Source organism: Camelus dromedarius, chromosome 10 (genome assembly GCF_036321535.1).
Source record: "Camelus dromedarius isolate mCamDro1 chromosome 10, mCamDro1.pat, whole genome shotgun sequence".
Classification (NCBI taxonomy): Eukaryota; Metazoa; Chordata; class Mammalia; order Artiodactyla; family Camelidae; genus Camelus; species Camelus dromedarius.
Genome location: NC_087445.1, coordinates 46,659,159 through 46,686,057, shown reverse-complemented (window position 1 = coordinate 46,686,057; position 26,899 = coordinate 46,659,159). Strand labels below are relative to the sequence as shown.

The 26,899-nt window shown below is 49.4% G+C and overlaps 4 protein-coding genes across 12 annotated transcripts in view; 2 read left to right on the top strand and 2 right to left on the bottom strand.

Moving 5' to 3' along the window:
- Positions 1–1,231: 1,231 nt before the first annotated feature.
- CD72 (CD72 molecule) lies at positions 1,232–8,537 on the top strand. 4 transcript variants are annotated; one of them, XM_064490307.1, is made up of 9 exons: positions 1,233–1,456; positions 1,567–1,674; positions 2,260–2,331; positions 2,963–3,043; positions 3,372–3,707; positions 6,195–6,340; positions 6,945–7,057; positions 7,762–7,914; positions 8,198–8,537. In XM_064490307.1, exons 1-8 carry the CDS (start codon positions 1,375–1,377, stop codon positions 7,907–7,909), a joined length of 1,086 nt encoding a protein of 361 aa, XP_064346377.1. In that variant the 5' UTR covers positions 1,233–1,374; the 3' UTR covers positions 7,910–7,914; positions 8,198–8,537. The 4 variants fall into 4 exon arrangements, with proteins under 4 accessions (XP_064346378.1, XP_064346377.1, XP_010993908.1 ...); XM_010995606.3 differs by having other exon boundaries at positions 2,954–3,043; positions 8,342–8,537; XM_010995605.3 differs by having other exon boundaries at positions 1,234–1,456; positions 2,954–3,043.
- On the bottom strand, positions 8,478–13,138 carry TESK1 (testis associated actin remodelling kinase 1). Of its 2 annotated transcripts, none has more exons than XM_031449983.2 (10): positions 12,597–13,138; positions 12,351–12,472; positions 12,173–12,221; positions 11,485–11,631; positions 11,062–11,144; positions 10,804–10,894; positions 10,480–10,563; positions 10,240–10,329; positions 9,999–10,113; positions 8,478–9,663 (listed from the first exon to the last, which is right to left on the bottom strand). In XM_031449983.2, the coding sequence occupies exons 1-10, from the start codon at positions 12,813–12,815 to the stop codon at positions 8,777–8,779; spliced, it is 1,887 nt and encodes a 628-aa protein (XP_031305843.2). In that variant the 5' UTR covers positions 12,816–13,138; the 3' UTR covers positions 8,478–8,776. The 2 variants fall into 2 exon arrangements, with proteins under 2 accessions (XP_031305843.2, XP_031305844.1); XM_031449984.2 differs by having other exon boundaries at positions 12,351–12,488; positions 12,597–13,105.
- A 10,790-nt stretch (positions 13,139–23,928) lies between these two features.
- Positions 23,929–26,230, top strand: CIMIP2B (ciliary microtubule inner protein 2B). Of its 2 annotated transcripts, none has more exons than XM_064490306.1 (6): positions 23,929–24,238; positions 24,634–24,857; positions 24,944–25,158; positions 25,362–25,413; positions 25,641–25,693; positions 25,970–26,230. In XM_064490306.1, the coding sequence occupies exons 1-6, from the start codon at positions 24,177–24,179 to the stop codon at positions 26,051–26,053; spliced, it is 690 nt and encodes a 229-aa protein (XP_064346376.1). In that variant the 5' UTR covers positions 23,929–24,176; the 3' UTR covers positions 26,054–26,230. The 2 variants fall into 2 exon arrangements, with proteins under 2 accessions (XP_064346376.1, XP_031305842.1); XM_031449982.2 differs by having other exon boundaries at positions 25,496–25,693.
- Positions 26,164–26,899, bottom strand: part of RUSC2 (RUN and SH3 domain containing 2) — a 51,478-nt gene continuing 50,742 nt past the window's right edge. For all 4 annotated transcript variants that reach the window (XM_010995608.3, XM_010995609.3, XM_031449973.2 and 1 more), the window contains one exon: positions 26,164–26,865. In XM_010995608.3, the coding sequence (XP_010993910.2) occupies positions 26,664–26,865 (202 nt within the window). In that variant the 3' untranslated portion in view covers positions 26,164–26,663. The remainder of the gene's footprint in view (positions 26,866–26,899) is intronic.

Sequence of the window (26,899 nt, the reverse complement as noted above, 5' to 3'; positions counted from 1 at the left end):
ACCCAAAACTTTACGGAGCACCTCTACACCACTGCTCGGCAGGCCCTCGTCCTCAGCTGCTTCCTCTGCTCCATCAGCCAGGCCTCTCAGTCCCTGGTCTTCCCCCACAAATGCCCCCTTTTTCATTGGGGGTGGGTGTAAAGGGACAATATTGGGACTTTTTAAAGGAAGAACCTTACTGGGAAATTAACAGATAAACCAAAACCAAACCAAGAAGATATCAAAACCTTGGCTGGTCCAGGCTCTGCACGCTCGAACCCAGCCCTGCTCTGTTTCTCTGCCTCCCCTCTGAGAAGCTGCAGCCCATCTTCATCCCTGTGCAAGTCCTTTGCTCACCGGCTCCCTGACCTCCAACAAAGTGATGAATAGTCAGTGCTGCAGGCTTTTCTGGAGGCTCACCCCCACCCTGGCCAGTCCCAGAGCTTCTGCCTCCTGGACTCAGCTTGCTGGGTTTGGCTCAGATATTGGAAAACAGGGATCTCCATGAGTTTGCCAGGGTCAGGATGGGACAAGGAAGGAGCTGACTGGCCATAGGTGTGATCAGTAGGGCAACAAGAGTGGAGGAGGCCAGGGAAAGGCTGTGAAGCCAGAGGCTGGGGGTGTTTACACAGGAGAACCAATTTGGACCCAGAAGGGCTCTGGAGTGAGAACTTCCCTGTGTGGGATCCTTGGCAGCTCTGTAGGACTACAGCAGAAGGGGAGCTGGGCCCATCTTGAAAGCCCCCAAACTGATGGAGCAATAAGTCCCACCAAATCAGGGACCCCTCTCTGGAAACCTATACCTGCTAGGAACCCCAGGATGATGAGGACCTAGAGCTCCACACTAGGACTGCCTCAATCTGATGGGGAGGATAGAGCCCCACTTTGGAGTAATGACAGAGGGAGAGCCTCTGGGGTCAGTTGGCCACAAAAGAGCTCCAACTACATATAGAAAGTTTGTGGACTGGGCAGCCAGGAGAGGAGTGAGGGGCAAATCAGGGTGGATGATAAGGGTGGGTGTTTGGAGCCCAGTGCTGTCAAGGTGGGTCTGGGATGCATGAAGGGGGAGCACAGGCAGGACACAGGGGTAATCCTGAGTAGTGGTTCTGTGACACCTCACAGCCCCGAACCCCATGCTCTCCACCTCAGTTTCCCCTCCCCTGCCCCTCTGGCTGGGGCTAAGGGATGCCGTTTGCTTCGCTGAACCCATCTGTCTGAGATTGTCTCACATCTTCCTCTTTTGTGACTGGAAGTCACAGGGCAAATCACTAAGCCACGCAGTCACAGAGGAAACACAGAGCCTAAGAGTGTGAAGGGACAGAGGGTAGAGTGACAAGGGAAACTTGGGGCCAGTGGAAGACAGGGAGACAGGTGGGAGCAGAGGGGCTCAGGACCATGGCTGAGGCCATCACCTATGCAGACCTGCGGTTTGTGAAGGCTCCCCTGAAGAAGAGTGTCTCCAGCCGGCTAGGACAAGGTAAGGGTGGACGGGGCGTCTCCTTGATTCTGCAACTCCGTCCTCCTTTATGACCCAACTCCCGCCCCACAGACCCCAATCCTGATCCCCACCTTTTCTCTCCTCTCCAGACCTAGAGTCCGACGAGGATGGGGAACTCACCTATGAGAATGTGCAAGTGCCTCCCGGACCAGGGGGGCCGTTGAGTTTGGCTTCCTCTGGATTAGGGGGGAAAGCAGGTCTGGAGAGCCCAGGGATATGTGTTTGTTGGGGGCTGTGTCTTGAGCTGGGGAGTTCACAGCATTCTTGGGAGGACAATACCGTTGGGAAAAGGAGTGTTCTCAGGAAGAGAATGAGCATTGGATATACGGGAGCCAGCGAAAAATAAAGCTCCCAGGGGCAAGGTGGGGATCCCAGGGGGAGCTAGGGCTCCACGGAGGGATCAGGGCAGCCCTGTGGGGAGCTGAGCTCGAATAGGAAATGCGGAGTCCCCGGAGAGAGGAGAGGAGGTAGGGGAGAGGGGTGAGAGTACTCCCCGGGGAGGGTTTGGGGCAGGCAGATGGGGGCCCTCTGAGGAAAAGATAAAGGGAGACCCAGGAGGGTGACAGGGGTCCCCGGGGAAAGGATAAGGTAAGACCCAGGAGGGACATGAGAGTCCCACGGGAGATGAGGAACTCCGGAGGACGCTAAGGGTGTCCCAGAGCAATGGCAGAAGGCACCTTAGGACAGACTGGGGTCTCGGCGCCGAGAAGGGAGTGGGGGTGGGGAGAAGGGGCATTTCCCGGGCATTCCCACCTTCAAACCGGTGTCGCTCCCTTTCTCAGGGGTCCAGTCAGAGCAGGCAGCTGCCGCCTGGAGCTCCGTGACGTCACCAGCTGCCAGGCAGATTCTCCCTTGTGAGTACCGCGCCCGCCCCGCCCCGCGTGCGCCGCCCACTGCGCAGCAGGTCCGGGGCTAGCGGAGCGGAGCGGGGAGGGGCGGGGCCTCGGGATGGGCGGCCTCCCCCAACCCGGCCCGCGAGGGTGGTGTTGGAGTCACGTACTAGCGCCGGTCGCGCTGGGGGTGGTGCTGGGCCCCCGCCGTGTGCAGGTCTGACCCAGGGACTGAACCCAGAGCGCAGCCCTCTGGTCGGTCCAGGCAGCCCCCCGTGACCCCTTCCCCTGCCCTTTTCACCCCCATCCCCGGATAGATCTTTCTGACATATCCACCCAGACCCTCACCCCTCAACCCCTTATTATGGTCCCCGTTCACGTAACTCCCCTCTCCGGTCTCCGTCTGAAATTTAGTTCCCCGTCCTACCAGATAGTGCCCCTCAGGCCTTACCAATAACAATCCGCAGCCCTTATTCTGGAACAACTTCCCTCGGCCACCTGAGGCAACTCACGGCGGGACAGAAACCACCATGCGTGCTCGAAGTCCTCTGCGGGACGCACCTTCCGCGAATTTTGCCCACCCCCACCCACTCAGTCTATTAACTTTCCTGGGACTCACTTCTCCCCATCCCGCTGTCTCCCTGAGGCCATGCAGCCTGCTTGCAGTACCTCCTTCTGGGCCTGCTCCTCACCTGCCTGCTGTTGGGGGTGGCAGCCATCTGCCTGGGAGTGCGCTGTGAGTATGACTGCTCCCATCTCCTTTTCCCAACAACCTTCTCCCCTACTGTCCGCGGCAGCTCCCCTTCCTTAGCAGGGCCGAAAGTCACTACCACCACATCCTCAGCTTTTGGTCTGGTTTCCAGCCAGGTCTATTTTAGAGCACGTGTCTTCCTAAATTGTCCTTACCTAATCCAGTGCCTCCTTAAACTCTAGGCAGTCAGACCTTGTATTCCAGCCTGTTATGCAAAAAGTTGCAAGGAGCAGAAAAAGGACTGATGCTGAAGCCTGAGGGCATCAGGGCACGGCTTAAGATGTCCTCCAAATCTCTCTTTATGGCCAAATAGATCTGCAGGTGTCCCAGCAGCTACAGCAGATGAACAGGGTTCTGGAGGCCACTAACAGCAGCTTGAGGCAGCAGCTGCACCTAAAGATAACCCAGCTGGGGCAGAGGGAAGAGGATCTGCAGGGGTCCAGAAGGGAGCTGGCCCAGAGTCAGGAAACACTACAGGTGGAACAGAAGGTTTGCCAGGCTACCAAAGAGCAGTTGCAGGCCTGCGAGTCGGACGGGGAGAAGACAAAAGAGGACTTGAGAAATAAGGAAGCGCAGAGGATGGACTTGGAGCAGAGGCTGCACAGTGTGCGGGACACACTGAAGCCCATCTACACATGCCCCTCACCAGGTATCTGCTCTGGGAGAGGAGAGATGGGAGGGTCTGCCATGAGGGATGGATTGAAGTGAGGAGACACTTGAAGCTGGGATCTGCCTATCTAGTAGGGGGCCATTGAATTGTTCAGGAAAGGGATAGTGAAGCAGAGTGCTGGCTGACATGAGCTAGGAAGCCTTGGCCAACAGGGAGAAGGATCTAGCTGCATACTGGATTTAGAGGGACTCACCCAGCTTTAAGGTGGATCCTGTGGTGGGGAGGAGGGTGGCAGCCAGTAATGCAAATGACACTGCCCAGAGCAGCAAACTCAGGGCTCATCTGGCTTAACATCAGTGTTAAGGATCTGGGAACCTCCTGAATTTGGATATGAAATTGTTGTTTGCATGTTTTCCTAAAGAGAGGATCTATGGCTTTAATTAAGTCTCTCTACATCTGAGATTCCCCCAAAGATTCAGAATTACCAGTGGATGAGGAGCAGTCTGGGATGAGGCAAGGCAGCTGAAGCTCTCACAATGAGGTGGGTTGGGTGTTGTAGGGCAGGGAACTAGGGTGGAATGCTCATCCATTTTGAAAGTAGGAGCCCAACCAGGATGTGGGGATGAGAGAGGGAGACACATAGAAGGTCTGCCAAAGTAGGCTGAGGTTAAGTAGGTGCCTGGCCCAAGGGGACTGGAATGCTCACGGACTGGTTGTCTAGAGGTTAAGCTCTGTCTAGCTCAGGGGGTATCTGGATATTCCTCCAAGGCTTGAAACAGAGAGATTATGTACAGAACCCCCCAGCTCTCATTTCTTTAACCTTCTCATTCTCTCCAAGCCTCAGTTCCCTGCCAGTGCTGCCCCCTGTCCCCACAGCTGAACCCTAGGCCTCAGCATCCCAAACTGCTTCTCCGCTGAAAGGACGGCTTCAGGTCTTCACTCTGACCATGACTGGCCCCCTCCAGGCTTTCTCCACACTCCTTCAACCTCATGGAGGCAGGCCTCCAACCTGCTCATCTTCTGTTTCCTCCCTGCCCATCAGCCCTCACCTGTCTTTACTTCTCTATCTTCTTGGATTTAGGGGCCCATCATGTCAGTCACTCCACTCACTCCTTGGTTCCATTGTCCTTCTGGTGCATCTGACTGGCAATAGCTCAAGTCTGGATGAACGCACGCGCTTGCACCCCAGTGTGACAAGCTGTGCAATCATTCTGTGTGGTGCCACTGAAACCGTAGTCACAGCCTCAGCTGGGGCCCCAGCACTGCCTGGCCACTCTGCAGCGCTCAGCTGGCTCTTCCTACCCAACTGCCTCATTCTCACTTTCAGCAGATGCCCTACTCTGTCAGAGAGGAATTCCCTCTATTTTCCACCAGGTCTATATATCCATTTGCATTTTTGCCCATTCTCATCTCTTGCAAGGATAACTACAACAGCTTGCTGAGTGTTTTTCCTAAACATCCCCACTTCAAATGCACTTATCATGTTGCAGCCAGGGGAATCCTTTAAAAATAAAAATCTGATCATGTCATCGCAGTTAAGATCATGTCATTTCAGTTTAAAATTAATGATATCAAAAGTTATGGATTACATACTGTATGTCCAGCACTGTGTCCAAGCACTTGGGATACAGCCAGTGAACACAATTCCTCTATGTAAAACCCTGTATTGACTCTGTTGCTCGTAATATAAAAGTAAAAAATCTTCAACCTGGCTTCCAAGGCCCCTGCCTACCTTTCAGCACACCACTTATTCCATTTGGCCACACTGACTTCTTTTTATTCCTTTAAGTTGCTGTAGGACAGTGACTTGACAGGTAGCTGGATGGGGATAAGAGAAAATGTAGGCAGAAGAGAGGGAGCTAGTGGAGAAGGAATGATTTTTGAGTGATGGAGTTTTGACTGATGGTTCAAAGCAATGAAGAGAGGGGATTTGGGATCAGGACCATAGATTGGGGTGTGGGATGGTAAAGAAAGCGGGGTGTTTATTTTTGATGGATAGTCAGGAACAGGGAAGAGACAAATTTTGAGGTGGAGGGGAGGAAAACGGAGAGAGTTCACGTCGAGTGTGTGACAATTTCTTGTGGAAGAGTGGAGAGGGAAGGTGGACTTGAGGAGTGTGTGAAAGTTTTGAATATGCAGTGGGGAATCTTTAGGGAACTAATGAGACAAATAGGAGGCTTATTGAACACTTAGTTATGGGGGGGCCAAGGTGAGGTTGGCCAAAATGGGGGGACTGCAATTGTTCAGAAATTGAGGTTAGTATCACCAGACCTTTTAAAATAAACCTCCCAGATTGTTAGGAGTAAAGCTGTTGAACCTTAGAAGTATGGACAGGTATGGCATTTCAAGGGGAGGTGAAGCAAGAAAGATTGCAAAGGGCAAGGACTAGAAGTCAATGAAGACACTTGAGTTCCACCCAAGGGAATATTGTTAGCAGCTAGACTGCTGAGTACTCAGCCTGATCCCAAGTGTTGAGATCTCCTTCCTGGGTCTGGGCTGTGCTGTCACATTTGTTCTACTTTTTAGATGCTTGCTGTCCCGTGGGATGGATACTGGATGGGAGAAGTTGCTTTTACTTCTCAGTTACTGAGAGAAGTTGGGATAAGAGCCAACACCATTGTAAATCTCTGTCCTCTGACCTGGCCACATTTGATCTCACTTACATGTATACTGTAAGTAAACCCTAAGACTGCAGTGGGTACTGTTGGGTTAAGGGACATGTCTTCAAGTCAGGGATGGCAGCACACACAGTGCACCCCTCTTCCATGCAGCTTCTCAGCACAGTGCTCCAGGTGGCCCTACTAACTGATTAGGGTTGGCATGAGAGTTGAAACTTACCATCTTTAACCAGTTTCTCATCTCAGCTTTGTGGTCAGCTCTGGGCTGCTGCACAGGTTCTTTGACTCTCATGGTCTCTCAGGCAGACAGGTCCATACCTGGTGGGCTGGACTGTAGGGATAGGTTCCTTGTGACTAGAACAGCCCACTAGAATGACTCCCCTCCAAAGGCCAGCAGAAATTCTTACCTAGCGTGTGTGTGAACTGAAGGGTCAGCCTGCACCTGCAGGGAGGCACATGAAGAATGTGGGGCTGGTCACCGATGAGCTGATGTTATGTACCAAGGTTGGGCACAGTCCTCTTGCCAAAGCTGTCTCTATGGTGTTCATTTTCTTCCATCAGCCCGGGTCCCCTCCTCCCTACACTCCACCCGATTCCAATATTTCCCATCACTCTCACATATCTCTGGTCTCTCTGAATCTCCCTTCATATTCCTCAGACCAACAGCTTCCAAAGGGTGTTGGCGCAAGGTGGTTCACTTGAATCATACTGGATTGGCCTCAGATATAGTAACCGCTGGGAGTGGATTGATGGTAAAAGAATCTATTATGGGTAAGTTTGTCCGGACTTTTGGGCATTTCCAACTCTATAATCCCCTCATAAAGACATGGTAATGAGATTTCCCTCCAGGTCCTACTCCCAAAACTCTTTCACGAATCAATGTTGTAATTATCCATTTGTCCATTTCTTCTATTTGATTAATAACTTTTAGGGCAGTTTGACTCTCTGTTCTATCCCCAGTACCTACCAGTCCCCGGCACTTTTTTTTTTTTTTTTTTTTTTAATTACTAGGTTGGGTGGGACCTACGTCATTTTTCTCTCAGAGGGAGAAGTTGAGGATTTAGCCAGGGATTCACAGTTGATGAAGAACCTGGCCTTCTAATTTCCCATCCCTTGACAAGGCTACGTAAACCGAGGTTCTACTTTCTCAGTCAAGGCCACTTGGGGGTTGCCCCAGGGAAGTGAGAAAGGGAGAAATGGGGTACTGTTGAAGATCAACCCCAGAGACCCTGGAAAAGGGTAGTTACTTAGCTAGTTTCCATCCTTAAGGCCTTGGGTGATTTTTCCCTACCCTGGTCCTATAGTCTCTTCAGGTTGAAGTCCAGACACCTGTCCCTGAACCATCCCAAACATGGCTTTAGGCAGACAGGGTGAGTTAGGACTTGGGTTAGGTTTTGTGCAGGGCAAGAAAAGGGAGGATGGGATAGGATAGGAGGGGCCCGAGCTTATCCCAGCTCTACTTCACCACTCTTTAGGCTTTCTAGTCATGGTCAAAACCAAAGATGTGCCAGGACAAAAAGGACATGGTCAAACCTGCAGGCAGAGAACTGTCATACTTTTCTTCCCTCCATCTGTGAGAGGGCAGCTTTCAAGAATCCAGACATGGACCAGTCTTGGCGCTGAGCTGGGTATGTGTGAGGGATGGGACTGAGGTCTGGGAGTTGGGAGGCAGAGGGTCTCAGAGCAGGGGCCCAGAGGCCAGGGGGAAAACTTGTTCCTGGGAGTGAGTCATGTCCACAGCCCCCAGGGACTTGGTCTATTTATGTAAGAGGGTGCTGGGCAGGGGAGGGCTGGAACTGAAGGGAGTCTGGCCATGTGGCTGTCCAGGGAGCTAGGGAGGAGATGGGCTGAGCTGGATGAGGGTTCTAGTGACAGTCAACTGTGGAGCTCAGTGATGCTTTAATCTTCCAGATACTCATGCCAGCAAGAGCCTGTGCCCTTCATCCCTAACCTGGAGCCTGCAGGTCCTAAGATCCACCTCCCTCCAGTGTTTTCTCACTCCGCCTGGACATGCCTAGCCCAGGGCTGATCCATGCCCAACGTTTATATTTCTAGGCAAGGCTGTGCCCTGCTGGAGACCCTGTCCCAGAAGCTGGACTGTTCCCGGGGAAAGGGTGAAGAAGCTTCTAGAAGAGATTTTGGCCTCCCTGAGAACCTCCCACAGTGGAATGGGTGGGGAAGGCGCACGGGCTGAGTGGATAGGGGCAGCCCGGAGCCAGCCAGGCAGTTTTATTGAAATATTTTTAAATAATTTGCACGTGTTAGTCTCGTGTGTCAGCGATGCTTGTCCGGTTCAGTGATCCCCAGGGAAGAGCAAGCCCAGGGGTTGGATAGGAAATGTTCTGTTCATTGAGTCCATGCCGAGGTTCCCTACACGGGGAGAAGAGCTGGTCAGCCCCTCCAGGGCTGGCACCATCCAGCATGTGCGCTCTGTCCTCACAGGGCATCCTGAAGACCAGTGGTGGAAGCCGGAGACCACAGGCCCCACTGCTAAGAGCGTGCCCCAGGCAGCTGCAGGCTGGGTGTGGGTGGCTTGGCATGGTGCCCTCGGTGGCAGAGGAGACTGCCCGCCTCACAGTTCAGGTTGCGGTAGCGGGCAACAGCCGGTGCGGGGCGGGGGCACATGGACAGGAAGCCAAAGCTGAAGGGGCCAAGGCAGCAGCCGGGGCAGGGAAGTCCCTCCTCGGACTCCCGGGTTGCTGAAGGGGGCGGCGAGGGTTCTGTCCGCTCCAGAGCTGCTGCCCGGGGCAGGCTGTGCTGGGCCCGGTTCCAGGGCTCCCCGGCCCAGCCTTGTGGAGAGTTCACCACCACAGCCGGGGGGTTGTTGTTAAGGGGAGGCCCTGATCTAGGGGACCAGGGCTGGGAGGCTGAGGAACAAGTGCTGATGAAGTTGTCTGTGGCCACGGCTAGGGGCAGCTGGGGAGCTGGTCCAGGGGGTTCTGGCTCAGGGCTACTGCCCTCACACTCCATTCTCTCTTCCGCAGAGGGGCCCACAGCAGGAGGGCCGGGACCTGGCAGTGCCGTCTCCATTCGCCGGGGGAGTTCAGGGGAGGATGGGAGCGAGCGGCAGCGGCGGGCAGGTGTCCCAGGCTGGACCAGAGTCTCTGGAGTGGTCACCAAGGGTAGCTGGGTAGAGGGCAGTGGTGATGGTGGTACAAGGGGCAGAGGGGCGACTGGCTTGCTGGGTGTGTCCAGGAGCTTGATCTTGCCACCCCTGAGGTCTTCTCGTAGTGAGAAGGGGTTGACTCGAGTCAGATTGTCCCCCCAGTTGGGGGGTGATTCTGGCGATGGGGGCAGGAAGAGGTCTGACCGGCTTCGGGAGAGCCGGGGGTCTGGCCTGGGAAGTGTGGCAGAGGGACCCCCTCTTGGAACAGACCCTGTAGACAAAGAAGTCTGGGGTCACTGTTCTCAGCGTTGATCATAGTTCCCTGAGGACCTCATTATTCCCCAGGAGGCAGCTGGGACTAGAGCTGAGAAAAGGGAGTCCCACGGGGTGCTTTGGAAAGGGGGAGATGTCACCCCAGCCCTCTTTACCTCTTCTTTCCTTGTCCTCCTCCCTCAGGCTCTAGAATTAGAAAACTATACTTTCTTTGAGTAATCCTCTTGCCCTCCTCGTGCACCCAGCCTTCTCAACTAACAGATACACTTGGTCTCCTCAGATAATTCCGAGTTCAAAGGAAGAGAGAGGCAACATTCAGTTGTGCCCACTTACCCTGACTGTGTAGCAGGGAAGCCCTGGGGACGGGGGCTGGCTCAGGCAGCTGCTCCAGGATCCATTCCAGGTGCTGGGTGATTTCAGTAAAGGGAGCACGTGTGCTGGGTTCCATCTGATGGGGAGAGACGGGCAGCTTCACTAAGTGCTCCAAAAGAGGGACGCTGTTTTCCTTATCACCTGGGACCTTGTCAACTGATGGATTGGGGTGAAGGGCAGGGAGGGAGACTGAGGCTCTTACACTGCAGCAATGGATGGCCAGGAGCAGGAAAGGCAGTGGGCAGTCATCCCCTACCAGGGTCCGGAAAGCAGGCACATCCAGGCCAAAGTCCTGTGGGGACAGAGGAGGGGCCCCCAAGTCAGCCTTCCTTGAGTTCTCCTACTGCCCCCTAATCAGGACCTTAACCTCCAAGGAACCCTCCTTGGTTATGAGCTGCCCAGTCTGGAGTTCCTCTTTTTTAAACCTGTAGACATCATTCACCTCAGTTCGGGGTAGGTAGTCTGGGTCCGCAGGTACTCTTGCGATGAGCTCACAGAGGACAATCCCAAAGGCAAAGACATCAGCCTGGGGGGTAGGAGAGAATGTCAGGGGGAGGCACTGACAGTTTCCTGTCAGAATATGTCAGAATTTGCGGCAGTGTTGGCAGCTGCCATGTGTTGGAAGGGATGCCTGTGAGGAGTAAGGGGGGTCTTGGGAGTCTCCGGAGTATCTGGTAGGGTTGGTGAGGAACCTGGGATGGAGCCTTATAAGAATATCTCCAGGGTCTCTGGAAGGCCTTGGGGATCTGAAGGGTCCATGTCTTACCTTCTCATCATACAGCTCACCCCGCAACACCTCTGGAGCCATCCAGTATGGGGAACCCACCACAGCCAATGGCTCCTTCCTTGCCCCTTCCCTACAGGGGCAGGGGCAGAGTGGTCAGGAACATCCCACCCAGACACCCTCTCCAAACAAAAAGGGATGAGGTCAGCCCCCTCCTCACCCCAAGGTAAATGGCCCTGTGGGCTTCACTTAGATAAGGGCCACCTGGGAGGTTTAGGGCGATGGGGGCATTCACCTCACCTATACACAGGAATCTTTTCGGCCAGCCCGAAGTCACCCACAACAGCTGTGAAGCCTTGGTCTTCCCGTCGGATCAGACAGTTCTGACATACACATATAGCAACCCCACACACCCATCACCTTCTGTTCTCTGATCTCCCAACATACACTCCAAAGACCTGTCACTCCAGAAAATCCCCAGCCCTCTCTGATCTCCCCATTTTCCAGTGCACCCCAATCTTGCAACATCATCCATCACTCCATACACAACATGGTACCCAGTCCCTCAGAGCACTCCCCCTCATTCCAGTTTCCCACTCTCCAATGTCTTGGTACCCCAACATCCTAATATTGCCTATTATTCACATTCCAATACTTATGTGTGGTTACAACCTAATAAATCTCAAATACCCTTTCATGCTTCCATCCATCTTGCCAACCTACCTTGGATGTGAGGTCTCGGTGGAATACACCTTTGGCATGCAGGTACCGCAGGCCACGGGCGATGTCCAAAGCCAGGTGGAGCCTGACAGGCCAGGATAGGGGTTCTGGGGAGCTGAGCAGCTGTTCCAGGGTCCCCCCATTCATATACTGGGACACGGGTAGGAGAAGGGGAATGAATGTCAAGGTTTCAGTCTGTACTCTGGATCTTCCACTTAAAAGTTGGGGACCCTCAGGAGGATCACAAAGATCAGGAGAGTGAGTCTTTGCTCTAGGGTCCCTCATTCATATTCTAGGGTCCCTCATTCATATTCTAGGGCTGTCCTGTCCCATACATGTGCAACAATTTAAATTATTAAGTTTGAATAAAATTAATCATTCAGTCCCTCAGTCATACTTGCCACATTTCCAGTGCTCCTTAGACACATGTGGCTAGTGGCTATGGTTTTGGATAGCATGGATAGAGAACATTTTCATGCACAAAGATCTACTGGACAGCACTATTCTAGAGGATATAAAGGATGGGACCGGCTGAGGCATTTTATCTGTGGTTTGCCTAAAAGGAAGTTCAGGGAAGCCTCCCCTGGGAGGAGGTCCTGCTGCCTCTCATTATTCCTCTGTAAGTGCACCGGGCCGCTGACTCTCTTCCCTGGGTGGTGGTGGGGTCTCCCCCTTCCTAGCCCATCCTTACCTCTGTAAGAGCGTGCAGTTGCCCCTGGTGCACACAGACCCCCATGAACCTGGAAGAGGATGGGAAAGGTAGCAGGGTAGGCTAAAAGAGCCTCAGCTCCTCCACAGGTCTCACTTTTCCCGCGGGATCTTTCTCCGTCCCCCAGCAAGCTTCCCAGCAAGCGGCTGAGGCTGTTCACCTTAGGATGTTGGGGTGCCGGAGACGGTTCATCAGCTGCACCTCCCGTAGCGTGTTTCCTCGGTTACTGGGGAGCCTGTTCATTTTCAGCACCATGACTTGCCCTGACTGTCGGTGCCGAACCTGGGGGTGGCAGGAGCTGGCGAGTCCCGCGCAGGTTGGGCGGGTTGCCAGGGTCCCGGTCCCCTAGTTCCAGCCTCCAGTCTAAGGCTCGGTCCCGCCCCTCTGCCCTCTCTGCTGGTCTTACCTTGTAGACCTCAGAGAAGAAGCCAGCCCCGATCTTCTCGGCGCAGTGGAAATCGTCCACGCGTGCCAGACTGGACACGGCGCTGCGGAGAGCCCGGTAGGAGGAGGGGCGGCCCCGGCCCGGGCCTCCGCCCGCGCCCCCCGGCCCCGGGGGCCCCTCCCCCGGCGCATCTCCGGGCCCGGGCCCAGGGCCCCGCAGTGGGGGCCGTTCCCCGGCCATGGCCCGGCCCCCAGCCCGGGCTTGCTTCACATGGCAGGGTCCCCAGGGCCCGGGCAGGCCGCGCTCGCCATGGGAGCGGGCCCAGCCCGATCACAGGCGCCGGGGCTCCCGCTCCCGCCCTGGAGAATGGAAGATCTGCCGAAGATCCCGGGCCCGCCCCCGCCGCGCCGGCTAGCTGGGCCCAGGTGGACGCCGCTCCGCTCCGCTCCGCTCTGCGCAGGGCCTGGGGCTGGGCCGGGCGGTGGTGGTGGCGCTCCCGGGCGCCGGCGGGCAGGCGGGCGGGCTCCCCGCAGGCGGAGGCGGGCGGGCGGGCGGCGGCTGCTCCGCTTCGCCGCTGGGGCTCAGGCTCGGCGGCCTGCCGGGGGCGGGGCTGAGCCCGGCCTCTTCTTAACTCCTTCTAGCCCGGCCTCCAGGCAGCGGCCACGCCCCCTCAGGTGCGCACCCCGCCACTAGTGGCCGCGACGCCCTTGGCGAGTGTGACTGGGGCGTCAGGGTCAAATAAGTTCAGGCCTGAACTGCGTAACTGAAGGGAATTAAAGGCTGATTGTGCATACACGCAGCTCAGATGTCTTTTAGCTGTCCTGTGAGTCCTTTCTCCCCTCCCTCCCTTAGGTCACGGTCGGTTGAGGGCCGGGCTCAGGAAGCCGCCCAATTCCTGGGCTCCAGGGGCCGGCAGGGCAGAAAAGATCTACCCACCTTCCCGGCCTCCACCGTGGCCCAGCCCCATTTCCCAGGTCTCGACCCTTACACTTTAAACCTCCGGGCTCCCAGACACTTTCTACCTTCTCGGGCGGTTGTGATGCCCCGGGGCTGTAGTGAGCCCTGGGCCAGCCCATTCCAGGTGCGGCCTCAAGTCCTCACTCCATTCCGCCTCCCTCGAATAAAGCTGACTCCAGAGCCTCCGCCCAGAGACCACCCAGCCTGGACCTTCCTCTTACTATTTCGTCCAAATGCCCCTCTCTCAAAAGAGAAGCATCCACCTGCAGGAAAGCTCCTCTTTGCGCGAGATCCCATCCCTTGGCAAAATCCTGCCCCTCAAGACTTTCCCTTGGAGACCCCTCTTTCTCAGTGAGAACCCCCTCTTCAGAGGGACCTCAGCTCAGTATGACACTGCCACCATCAGCGTGTACCAGAACCCTTCAAGTGCGACACCCATCCTCTGTATGTTCCTCCCACTCAGTGAGACCCCCACCTCTCAGAGCAACTCCACCGGTCATTGTGACCCCTCCTCTCAATGTGACTTCTCCCTTCAGTGTGGCCCAGCCCTTATCGGTGTGACCCCTCTCGGCGGGTACCACCCCCCATTACGTAGAAATCAGGCCTGCCCCCTCAGGCGGAAGGAGGATCTGCAGCTGGCCTCTGAAGCGACGTGGGGTCCTGAGTGCGCACGCACCATCTCAGGACCCTGTGCGCTCGCCGTACCGGACGCTTTCGGTTCTCCACTGGCTCCTCCCCCCGGTCGTCGTCGGAATAGCCAATCATCGCCAGAGATGGGTGACGTCGCTCGATCCCGGAGACTGGTCTAGGACGAGCGGTTGTGGGCGTCGATGAACCGCTCGCCACCTAGCGGCGGAATGGAGGGCAGCGGGAATGCAGGCTGCAGGCATTGGGAGCAAAACAGACCGCGGTAGAACTTGAGGGAGAGGCTGAGTTCGCTTCAGAAATTCTGAAGTACTTTATTTGTTTCTGTGGTAAGCTAAAAAGAAAATTAATACAAGCACAGTCACATCCGTGTGAGTGACCGCCTTCTGAGTCTTGTCCCAGGTTTATGAGAGTTGGAGTCACGTATTATTTAATAGTCAAGAGCTAATGAGAAAAGAATAAAGACAATCTTAAATTATAAATGATGCGGTAGGGTCAAGAGAAGGTCAGATGCTGTCTCGGTACAAGGGAGGGTTTCGCACAAGTTTGGAGAGAAAAGAACTGGAGAAAGTCACAGTCCCTCCATGGCCATGGAAACGGGCCAGTCTCGAGAACAACCTGTGCCTGGGCCATGTGCATCATTGTCATTCTTCCAGAGGCAATTTGGTCTCAGCAAAACACGCTTCTTTGTCACATTAAATGTTCACAAGTATTTAGTTTGTAAGTTTGCCTTCTATAGCTGTGTGAGATCTATAAACACTAGGAAAGTATGCCTCATTTGTTTAAGAAATATAGGAATTTAATCGTCACATATCTGACCCTTTATCCAAGCTTGAGAACAGCTGTAGTTGGTGATTGTAATTCCCTGAAGAGAAGCCAGATTCCTGTTTTAGAAAGATAAAAGTTGTGGTTTATGGAGGCGGGGGGACTGATTAGGAAGGAGGCTCTGGCAATGCTTCAGTCAGGAGAGGATGAGGGACTGAACTAGGATAGGGATAACAGGGAATAAGAGAAGGAAACATTCAATGGACTTGCTGATTGATTAGTATCCAAAATCAGTCAGTCCTGTGGTGAGAAAGCATCAGCCAGGATAATTTTAAAGTTTCTAGTTTAGATGACTGGGTGATATCAATTGAGATAAAGAGTCCAGGAGGAGGAAAGTTGGGTGGGGGAATGTAGGTGGTTGCCATAAACAAAGGGGTGCTGGTAAAGAAAACTATGCTGGTGGCTGCCATTATCCAAGCAGGCTGTATCGAGGGAGAAATAGGCAGACAGTGAATCCTAGGGGACACCAACAGGATTAAAGGGTCCCTGGATGAAGAGAAATCCACGAAGGAGACTGAGAAGAAACGTGCTGAAAAGATAGGAGGATAATCTTTTTAAAGTGCCTAGAATTCTTTATTTAGAACAATAAAGTATCTGTTTATATAATGCAATTTCAAATTCAAACCTGCATAAGGGGTCAGGACCTATACTGGTTTTAAGAAGTACACATGCAATACACACACATGACGTTTTACAACCTTTTTTATTTAAGTAAACTTCAGTCATAATAAAACTGTTTAGAATAGTGATGACATATATTTACATTACAATATGCACACTCCAATCTGTGACTGAACTAACAGTATATCTGGACATCCATCTAAATGTCTGAATACTTTTCAAGTTCACTGATTTAAAAAATAGTGGCAAGTGGAATCCAGGAATGGAGAGCTTAGGAAAAGTGGAATAATGAACAGTATTAAATAGAGCAGAGAGTGCTAAGTTTTCAGTGTTCCCTGAGTTAGGCTTATTTAAAGATCTTCTTGTTGTTTTTCAAACTTTTTTGATGGAAAATATCGAACATGAAAAAAAGAGGGAACTATATTCAATAACTTATAATAACCTATAATGAAAAAGAATATATGTATAACTGAATCACTATGCTGTACACCAGAAACTAACAGAACATTGTAAATCAACCACACCTCAATTAAAAAAAAAAAAAAAAGAACAGAGTAGACCAATGAACTCTTATTCACCTTGGGTCAGTAGGATCATTTTGTTGGAGACCCATTGTGCAAAATCACTTACTCATGCCTCAGTTGTACTGTTGCCATAACTGACCTGACCGAGGTGAAAGTACCTGCTTTTATATACCTTCCATACCAGTGATTCTCCAATAATCAATTCATAGCCAATCTTGTTTCATCTATATTCCTGCTCTCTGCCCCCAACCCAGTTATTTGGTGCATATTTCTGACATTTAATCATTTTATCAATAAATATTTCAGTATGTTATCTCTAAAAGATAAGGATTCTTCTTTAAAAAATCACAGTAACATTGTCACACCTAAAAAAATTAATAATTCCTTAATATCATCCAGTATCTAGATGTTCATATTTTCCCCACTTATATTTAGTTTTTAAAAAATTGTTAATTTGAATCAAAATCTAAAGTCCATACTTCGAAATTGATGTCTCTTAAGTCTTTTTAAATCTTTTAAGTTCATCCATTATCTTTTTTCCCTTACCATTTTTTTGTTTGAAGAAACCAGGTCATTTGTCCTGTAGTTTCTCAGAGTCTAACTTTTGCTGAGTTTCTTCTAATGTTATTTAGGATATCCCTTGGTCCTCTGTATTTCCAGTAAATCGGTAGTTAGAGACTTAATCAGATTTATATTTGATTATTTTAGCAAAACTAATTCATAGGTGGTTTTAGTACTTTTATCGGGAGGCATACAGTGGTGGTCTTTTTGTGATGTTAGTAACTGATGGCAGTCATTGTCTAGACCAGGGTTTCTCAAAATTGGCACTATTGACATTTTGGGCTGGTCAATTCGTTATTGTAGGGGAGCTGTCCTGTGCATTGTAGGATGCTTAGCAGCATCCCTAGCCTCTATCCACTGGGTATCAGTAGCAACCCCCTCAACTCTGACAACCAAAACTGTCTCTGGACACTGCCAGTTGTCATCCCCCTGGGGGCAGAATTGTCCCTGATTGAGAACCACTGGTCTAGGTTCATTAATGTAGGAATTAGAAAATAATATTCTCATTCTATCCTTTCTTTATTAGGTAGAATACTTCTACAGAAACTTACCCACACTATTTGTTGCCCAGAGATGTATTTCACTTTTTCAAGAAAAATGCTTGATTGTTTCCCTTTTATTTTACCAGCTTTTAAAGTAGTAGTGAGTTAGTTTTAAAGTAGTAGTGAGTTAGTTTTCTAGCATTCTCCAACAGTGACCAATGAGGTTTGTTGGTGGTGGTGGTGTTTTCTGGTATCATCATGAACTCATCATTTAACACATAAATGATGTGTCTCAATCACTGGCAGTTTAAAAAATCATTTTTGATGTTTAAATTGTCCTGTTTTGACCAGTGGAAACTTATTCAAATTGGCTCCTGAGTCCTTTTGACATGACCTGTAAGATTTCTTGCTGTTTGGTATAATACAATGTTCCAGGCTCATTTTGTGCCTTCCTAGACTGGAGCTAGTTTCAGCTATTTTTTTCCAATGATTCATGGTTCCTTTTAGTTGGAGATGGTGTTTAGAGACCACAACCTGGGTACTAGGGATATAATGTTATTTGACCTCAGGAAGAGTAAATGTAGTTGATTACCTGTTCTTCTCGAAACAGTCCCAATATCTCTTTATTATGAAAAATTCCAAACATGCAGAAAAGTTAGAATGCACAATGAACATCTATATACCCTCACCTAGATTCAACAATTGTCCTTAACATTTTGTCATGTTTGTTGTGTCTAATGTGGCCTGATATGATAGATGATATAGTATGGTATAGTATAGTACACTATACTACAGTATAATTTTTTGTTATAACATTTGAAAATAAGTTGCAGGCATTATGACACTTCATTAGTATTATCTCCTTAGCTCATTTTCTGTGTAACCATGATACCATTATCATATCATGAATTACTTTATTTAGTTTCTTGATTCTCCTCATATTTTATTGGCTCCTTCTTCTAGATCTCTTTTGCTGATTCTTCATCATCATTCTGACCTCTGAACAGTGGCATATCTAGGGCTCTATCATTGGACCTCTTCTCTTTTCTCTACATACAGGCATGATGGGTCATCCCATTAACTCCAAGGTTTAAAATACTATTTATATGCTGATGACTCCCATTTTCTCTCACCCCAACCTCTCCTCTGAACTCTAGACTCCTGTATTCAGTTGCTTACTTACATGTCCAGTTGGATATCTAGTTGGTTTTTCAAAATCAATGGGTACAAAACAGAACTCTTGAATCCTGCCCCTTCTTCCCCAGCTTTTCTCTAAGACTTTCCCATTTCCAGTCTATTAGGTGCCCAGGCAAGACAATGTAGAGTTAGTTATCCTTGACTCTTCTCTTTCTCTCTCTCCCCTATATCTAGCCCATCAGCAATTTGTGTTTGTTCTATGTTTGAAATCTATCCATAACCTGACCACTCTGACACTTCCACTGACTCTAACCCAGTTGAGGCCACCACTGTCTCTTGCCTGGGTTGTTGCAATAGCCTCCTTCTGGTCTCCCTCCTATGCCTTTGTCTCCCTACAGCAGCCAGAATATGCTTGTAAAGTATAATTCAGATCATTTTATCTCTCTGCTCAAAACCTCTCATCTCACTCAAAATCATATCCCAAATCTTTCCTATAATTTTTTCTTTCTAATATTTTACCTTTAATTTCTATTTCTTTGCTTAAGACCATCAATATAATGTTGAGTGAAGCAGAGGCAGTAGACACTTGTACTTATTCCTGATCTTTAAAAGAATGTTTTTAATGTTTTACTATTAAGTTTCATATTTACTGTAGGTTTCTTTTTTTGTAGGTACCTATACTAATTCAGTGTTATCACAGAAGTGCCATGTAACTAGCCATATCAAAACTCAGTGGCATAAAAATGACGATTCATTCTCATAAATCTGTGGGTTGACTGGGGTCAGCATTCTAAACTGGGACTGGCTACAGGGTTTTGCTGTGCTCCATTGGTCTCTCACTCCTCCTGGGACCAGCAGGATAGCCTGGGTATGCTTGTCCCGTGGTGAGGGAAGAAGGGCAAGAAGACAAGCACAGTTTTGCAACTGCTGTTCATGTCTTTGGGGCACATCATATCTGTCAGCATTCCAATAGCCAAAGCAAGTCATACGGCCAAGCCCAAAGTACACTGTCTACAGAGGTGGTGGTAGGAAGGGAGAAAAGATTTTTAACAATGATACATTACATTTATTTTCTAATGTTAAACCAACTTTGCATTTATGGAATAAACCCAGCTTGATCTTGATGTGTCCTCCCTATTCTGCCTCCCTCTACTTTTCTCTTTTTCTTTTTTCACACTATTAGATTTGGGTTGCTTTTCTTTGCATTTTACAATTTTATTTTTTTATCAGCTTTATGTTGAGATATAATTTACATACCATATAATTCACCCACTTAAAGTTTACAATTCAGTGGTTTTTATTATATTCACAGAGTTCTGCAACTATCACCACAAGCAACTGTAGAATATTTTCATCACCCCAAGGAGAAATCTTATGTCCATTAGCAGTCACTCCCTATATCCACATCCACCCCCAGCTCCCAAACTCCCTTACCTCCAGCCCTTGGCAACAATGAATTCACTTTCTGATTGTACAGATTTGCCTCTTCTGGACATTTCATGTATGGAATCATACAATATATGGTCTCTTGTATCTTGCTCCTTTTATTTAGCATAATGTTTTTAAGGTTCATTCATGTTATATAGCATGTACCAGTACTTCACTGTTTTTAAATTTCTGAATAATATTTCACGGTATGAATACAATGTGTTTATCTATTCATCAGTTGATGGTCATTTGTGTTGTTTCCACTTTTGGGCTGTTATGAATGATGCTCCTATGAGATTCCTAAAAAAACTAAAAATAGACTTACCATGTGATCCAGCAATCCCACGCCTGGAGGGAACTCTAATTTGAAAAGATAAATGCACTCCAGTGTTCATAGCAGCACTATTTACAGTAGCCAAGACATAGAAACAACCTAAATGTCCATTGACAGATGGCTGGATAAAGAAGTTCTGGTGTGTGTGTGTGTTGTGTGTATGTGTGTGTGTATGTGTGTGTGTATGTGTAGATATACACATAACTCAGCCATAAAAAAGAATAAAATAATGCCACTTGCAGCAACATAGATGGGCCTAGAGATCGTCATTCTAAGTGAAGTAAGCCAGAAAGAGAAAGGAAAATACCATATGTTATCACTCATATGTGGAATCTAAAAAAGAAAAGAAAAAAAGGACACTATGAACTCATCTACAAAACAGAAACTGACTCACAGACACAGAAAACAAACTTATGGTTACTGGGGGAAAAGGGGTGGGAAGGGATAAATTGGAAGTTAGAGATTTGCAGATAACTACTGTATATAAAATAAGCAGCAAGTTTCTACTGTATGGTACAGAGAACTATATTTAATATCTTGTAGTAACCTTTAACAAAAAAGAATATGAAAAGGAACATATGTATGTATATGTATGACTGAAACATTATGCTGTACACCAGAAACTGACACAATATTGTAAACTGACTATATTTCAATGAAAAAAAATAGTCCTTAAAAGAAAATGAATGATGCTCCTATGTACAAGTTTTTGTGTTGATTTATTTTATTCGTGGACTTTTTTTCAGTAAATACTACAATACTACAGATCAGTAGTTGGTTGAATTGACAATACAGAGCTGCGGATATGTTGTATGTAATCTTTTGAAGTTCATTCTTCATTCTTTTCCCTTCTTATTTCAATTTTGGTTGTCTCTTGATCTGAGGAATTTTTTTCAAAGGTACCATGATTTTCTTTTTGTTCATCCTCAGACAGGGGATTTAGGCTCGCCCAGTATTGACTTATAATCAAATGATTCATCTGGGATCTATGAATTTTTTTTGTCTGGTAACTATTTTAATTGATTTTTAAAAACTGAGGTATAGTTGACACATAACATTATATTAGTTTTAGGTGTACAACATGATTCGTTATTCATATTTCTACGAAATTTTACAGCAATTCTTGGTCAAGATCAAAGGCAGAACCACAGAAAGTTGTAGATTGCTGTTCTGGAGACCGGGCAGGCTATGTGGAGTCAGCAGGGCACTGTCATGGCTTTCCTAACTGGACCTTCATCTTGTAGATGGGTGTAATCCCGGAGAAACACCTCTCTGCCACCACATCCGGCTCTCATTAGAAGTTGTGGGTAGGTTACTGTGATGACTGTCCCTCAGAAGGAGGCACCAAGGCAACAAGCATTCCTGTGGGCCCTTGAGCTAGCTCTTTCACTCCCTTCCCAGGTTGGAACATCCTTCTGATCTTCAGGGATTTAGAAATATTCTTTACACAGATGGAAACAATAGTAGTAACAGGCCATCTTACCAATAGCAATGAGCTGTTTCTTCACAAACCATAAATCTAAGACCAATTGTAACTTGTTTCCTAAATTAACTCATACCCAGATTCTAACTGCCACAGTCTTTTCTGTAGAATTTGTTCCAGTCCCTGCATCCTAATCTTTATCTCAACTTCAAATTCTAAACTTTACATTTCTCAACTTCACAGACTCTTTTCCCTGAACCCCTAGCCTGTTATTTTTCTCAACTCTTTTCCTTTTCTCCCATTCCCACCAAAGTCTATTGCTGTTTGGTTATTAGCAATTAAAGAGAGCTAGACACTGGGCCAGATGTTCTTTATGCATGATCTCATCTGTCTTATCCTACTCAGTGACATTAGTTAAGCAATTTCATAGACGAGAAAACTGAGGGCTGATGAGATGAATTGGGCCAAAGTCCGTATCTCCAGTGTTTTTGTATTGTTTTGTTTTATATTATGATGTCTTTGGCTCTAAGTAAAAGAAAACTTAAAAGTGGCCTTGACAATAATGAAATTAATTATTTCATAAGAAGGTTGGTTAGTTCAGAGGCACCACATTACCATCGAGAACTCAGGCCTTCCTACTCTACCATAGACTCTGATGGAGTCAGGCTTTGTCCTCAAGTTAGCTTAGCTTTCCACAAGCTTTCACGATGGCTACCAAAGTTCCAGCATCACATCCTCAGAATTTCTTGAGGCAGGCAAAGACAGCACTCCTTTTGGTCCATCTCTCTAATTTGTTGCGCACCTTCCTTAAGAGCAAAGAAACTTTTCCCAGGACCCTCCCACATCCCGGCAGACTAGTCTTCAAGTGTCTAGACTGCCACAAGCCCATGCCTAACTGGTCACTGGCAAGGGAAATTGGACCACAATGATGAGGTTAGACTCATCGAGATTCATTCCTATGGCTGGCTCCAAGCTTCCCTGAAGTTCCTGGACACTTGGCAGAACAAAATTAAAGTTCTGTTAGGAAGAAGGGAGATGGGGGTAGCACCCAACAGTGTCTTACAGAATCCAAAAATCCAGGTTGTTAACCTCAACATACTACTGCTATTCCGGGCTCTCCCCTCAGCTCCCACCCTCACTTTAGCACATTTCCTTAACTGTGAGCGAAGTCCCCTACAACTCCAGCTCTAAATGACACATACCAAGGCTGTCCTTGGCAGAATAGTGAGGAACATGAAATGTATTCTCTGGGGTCCAGTGCTCTTGTGCAATTTACAAGAAGTCAGGGACATGTGCTTGGTTAGCTAAGGTACCACTGTCACAGCATGGGGGTGGGGAGAAGAGGCTCTGCCTCATGGAGAGTGGACCAGCCTGGCCCTCATCCAGCTTGAGTTCCAGTCATGCTCCCCCTACCTCAGCCCTCCAACACCGAGATCTTTTTCAAGATCCGTACTTCTCTTAGAATCTGAATGGTTTTCTTAACAAATTCTAATTTGCCTTCTAATCTTAAGCCCCAATATTACCCTCATATCTCCTTCCCTCGAATTTTCCCAGTGAGAAAACCTGTATCCACTGAATTTACTAACCATTCACTGAGCTCCCCTTTGTGTTAGAAGCTAGACACAATTCTACACAATTGGAAAGGAAATTAAATTATAGTAGCTATGTTACCAGGTGCTGGGGTAAGTTCTTGACACACACTATCTGACTTTATCCTTAACAGCACCCTGGTAGGTTAGGCTATTTTAACCTTCACATTAAGAATTTAGGGAATTCAAGTTCAGAAGAAGTCAGCTGCTCAGAGAAGGTAAGGTTAGCTCAAGGCCACAAGCTATTAGGAGCCCATGACTGCCTGACCTCACGCTCATGCCCTTTCCCCTGCCCCACCATTCTGGCTTCATCCTGGCTTTTTTATTGTTACAAAACATATTTGCATACATTAATTTGAACTGCACAGCGGTAGCAGGGTGAGTCGTAGTATCTGTATTTTATAAATGAGGGGTAGTACGGTTCAGAGATACTAAATGACTTGCCCCTAGTCACGTGGAGCTTAGCTTTTCTGACTCCAACATAAGAGTACTTTCTGCCACTGTAGAGTGTGCCTGGAAGAGCAACGCATATTTGTTGAGTGGATGATGATCTGGATGACAGAAGTCATTCCTGTCAAATTATATTATAGAAAATAAACTGTCACTGGCTAGAGGTCTCTAGGTTCCTCCCCTCTGGGCTTTCCTAGGAACTCCATCACCTTCAACCAAGACTCACAAAGAGTAGAATCCACATCTCCTCAGGCAGATCCTCAGACTGGGGCTTAAGAAGAACGGGTCCTCTTTAGAGACAGAGCTCAATGGACCTATCAGCTTTTGCTCCCTCTCCTCCCACTTCTGGGCTTCCTCTGGTCCTGGAGTGGGGAAGCTGTACTCAGCCTTCTCACTGCCCCCATGTGGCAGGACTGCATTTGTTCTGGAGTAGACAGACCAGTGAGCCTCTGCTCTCCGGTTCTGCCAGCCTTGGCCCTGGCAATCATCACACTAGTGCCCCCTCCCCTCTCCTCCCTGGGCCCCGCCTCCTGCCTCTGACTCAGCCCCACAGCCCTGGACACAGTCAGTACACACAGCCCAGAGGCTCAGCTCAAAGAGAAACAAAAGGAACTGCCTGGTTCTCATGGCTATGGCCAGCACCTTCATACCGGGGCTGAACCCTCAGAACCCTCATTATATCCCAGGGTAAGACTTCTACCCAGAGCACAGCCCCACTTGCTTCTGGGAATAGGGGAATAAGGATATAGGACTTGTGCCACCTCAACCTGGGGGGCCAAGTGGACATACTGGTATGGGAGGCCTAGGGCTGGAGTATCTATGATGTTGGATGGAAAAGGAAAAGCAAGGGAGCAGTAGTAGTCAGGACTGCCATGAAGCTTTCTGTTGTGTTCTCCATGGTAATAGGGCAACAGCAGAAGGGAAGGGTTGAAAACTCAGACAGACAACTAAGAAATGCCTGCTCCAAATATTTACACAGTTGAGTCCAGAAAAGATCAGGGCTTCAGAGGTCTTTGCTTCTGTCTCTGGGGATGGTGAGGCAGGGAGATTCTGGAGGTGAGTGGGTGAGACTTGTGCTACAGGTACACGGGACACTGCCCACTACTTCGGTTCAGCATGGGCCAGACCTATGGGCAGATGACTGGTCAACTACTTCGAGGCTCTCCTGGCCTAGCCTGGCCCCCTGCCCACCGCACACTTCTGCCTCCTATTCGGCCTCCAAGATCTCCCGAGGTTCCCAGGAGAAGCCTGCCTGTCAGGCGTGGGCATGAAAGGCTCAGCTCCAGCATGGTCCCTGGGTACACAGGTATGCACACAGGCATGAACAGGTACCCCCAATACAGAACATGGGTCCCAAACACTAACAAATCTTCCTTGCCCCTACCCACCCAGGTTTTGTACCCCAGGCACAGTTCATCTTTGCCAAGAACTGCAGCCAGGTTTGGGCTGAAGCTCTGAACGATTTTGCTCAGTGGTATGCAGGAAAAGGGAATCAGGAGCTGCCAAAGGAAACCAAGGGAGAAAAAGACGTGGAGAAAGACCAAGAGCCAAATTCGGAGCCAGAGCTGGAGGCAAAGGACCCAGAACCAGGGCAGGAGGTGGAACAAGTGAGACCGAGAAGGCGGAGGTGGGGAGTAGGTGGGGTGGGAGTGGGGAGCCTTACCTCTGTGTGGCCTGGCCTGGAGGTAGCGGGCTGTGGGTACAGGGGGTGTGGGCTGGACTGCCAGCTTCACCTCCCTGGGAGCTTGAGTTACAGCCCAGAGGCTGAATTTGATAGCCGTGTTTTTCTTCTATCAACTTGTCTCATAAGGCTTCCCCTTATTCCATGGATGACAGAGATCCTCGCAAGTTCTTCATGTCAGGTGAGAGGAAGTGGGTTATGACCAAAGATGTGGGGAGGTGCCCAGGAGGTCCTGACTTTGTATCCACTACCCCCACCCCCAGGCTTCACTGGTTATGTGCCCCGTGCTCGCTTCCTCTTCGGCTCCAGCTTTCCTGTGCTTAGCAACCAGGCACTGCAGGAATTTGAACAGATGAAGTCACCGGGCAGATCCCAGAAGGATCCTAAACATCTCCCACCACTTTCCAGGACCTACTCTCAGAATCTGGGCCTTTTACCTAAATATGGAGGCTACGTGCCAGGTGAGGATAGCCCCAGAGGGAGGCTTTGGGGACTGGAATATTTGTGTGTGTGATAGGTGGAGGTGGTTTGTGGGGTTTGAACTAGTAGATATGGGGGGACCCTGTATCCTATGGTTCAGCCTTATCATTGGGCAGGAAAGGAAACAGACATAGCTCACAGTGGGCAGTCAGGACCAGATTTTGTAGGGCAACTTGGAGGTTCTAGGCAATTGGCTGAGAAATAAACAACTTCCCTATGCCTCTGGTTACAAATGACAGACTCTCCTGACCACACAGGGTATAAGTTCCAGTTCGGCCGCACATATGGGCATCTCACCCATGATGCTCTGGGTCTCAGCACCCTCCAGAAGCAGCTCCTGACATAGGTACCTGGACTTCAAGTTCTCTCTTCCCTTTTCATCCTCTCAGCTATCCTTTCAGAAGGAAGAAAGGTGGGCTGGAGGGTGGGAGGAGGCACAAAAAGAAAATGGTTTGGAGGCCGAGCACCTTTTTTATTAATAGGTGTAATAAATAAATAAATAAATACATAAACAGAAACCTGGGCTCCTCCTCCCTCTTCTGACCACCAGGCACTGGCCACAGCCTATTTACAGCTGGGGGCTTAGAGAACTGGCCCCAGTACTGTCACCCATCCTCCTTACCACCTGGCCTAGGGAACCCTGCAAATGGGCCTTCTGGTCATCTCCCTCCACAGGGGTGCACCTGTCTGTACCCATGGAAGGGCTGGCCCACATGGGCCAGGGAAATTCTGGCAGCCCAGTGCTGCATCCCTTCCCTCCTTTCCTGGGTGGAGGTTTGGACGAGGTCACTGGGACAGTTAAGGGGGAGTAATTAATACTGAGCACAGGGATATGTGGCCCCCAGCTCTTGGGCTATTTTCTGTAGCCAAGCCGGAGGGCTCAGGAAGGGCTCTCAGGCTAAGAGTCTGGGGGTTGTAAGGGTCCCCGAGGCTACCAGCATGCACAGGGCCTCAGTTTTGGCTGCTTCCAGGGGTTGGACTTGGAGTTGGGGTCAAAGTCACATAGGCCAGAGGCACCAGTCCAGTGTCAGGGCCACGGCTGCAGCGCAGCCAGTCTCCTCCTGCTGGCCCCAGCACTCGCAGGAGATCTCCCTTGTGGAAGCTCAGCTGTCCAGGGCCCGTGGCCAGATGGTGGCACAGTGCCTTCACCTCACTGTGGAAACAACAAATGGAGGTCAGAGAAACCC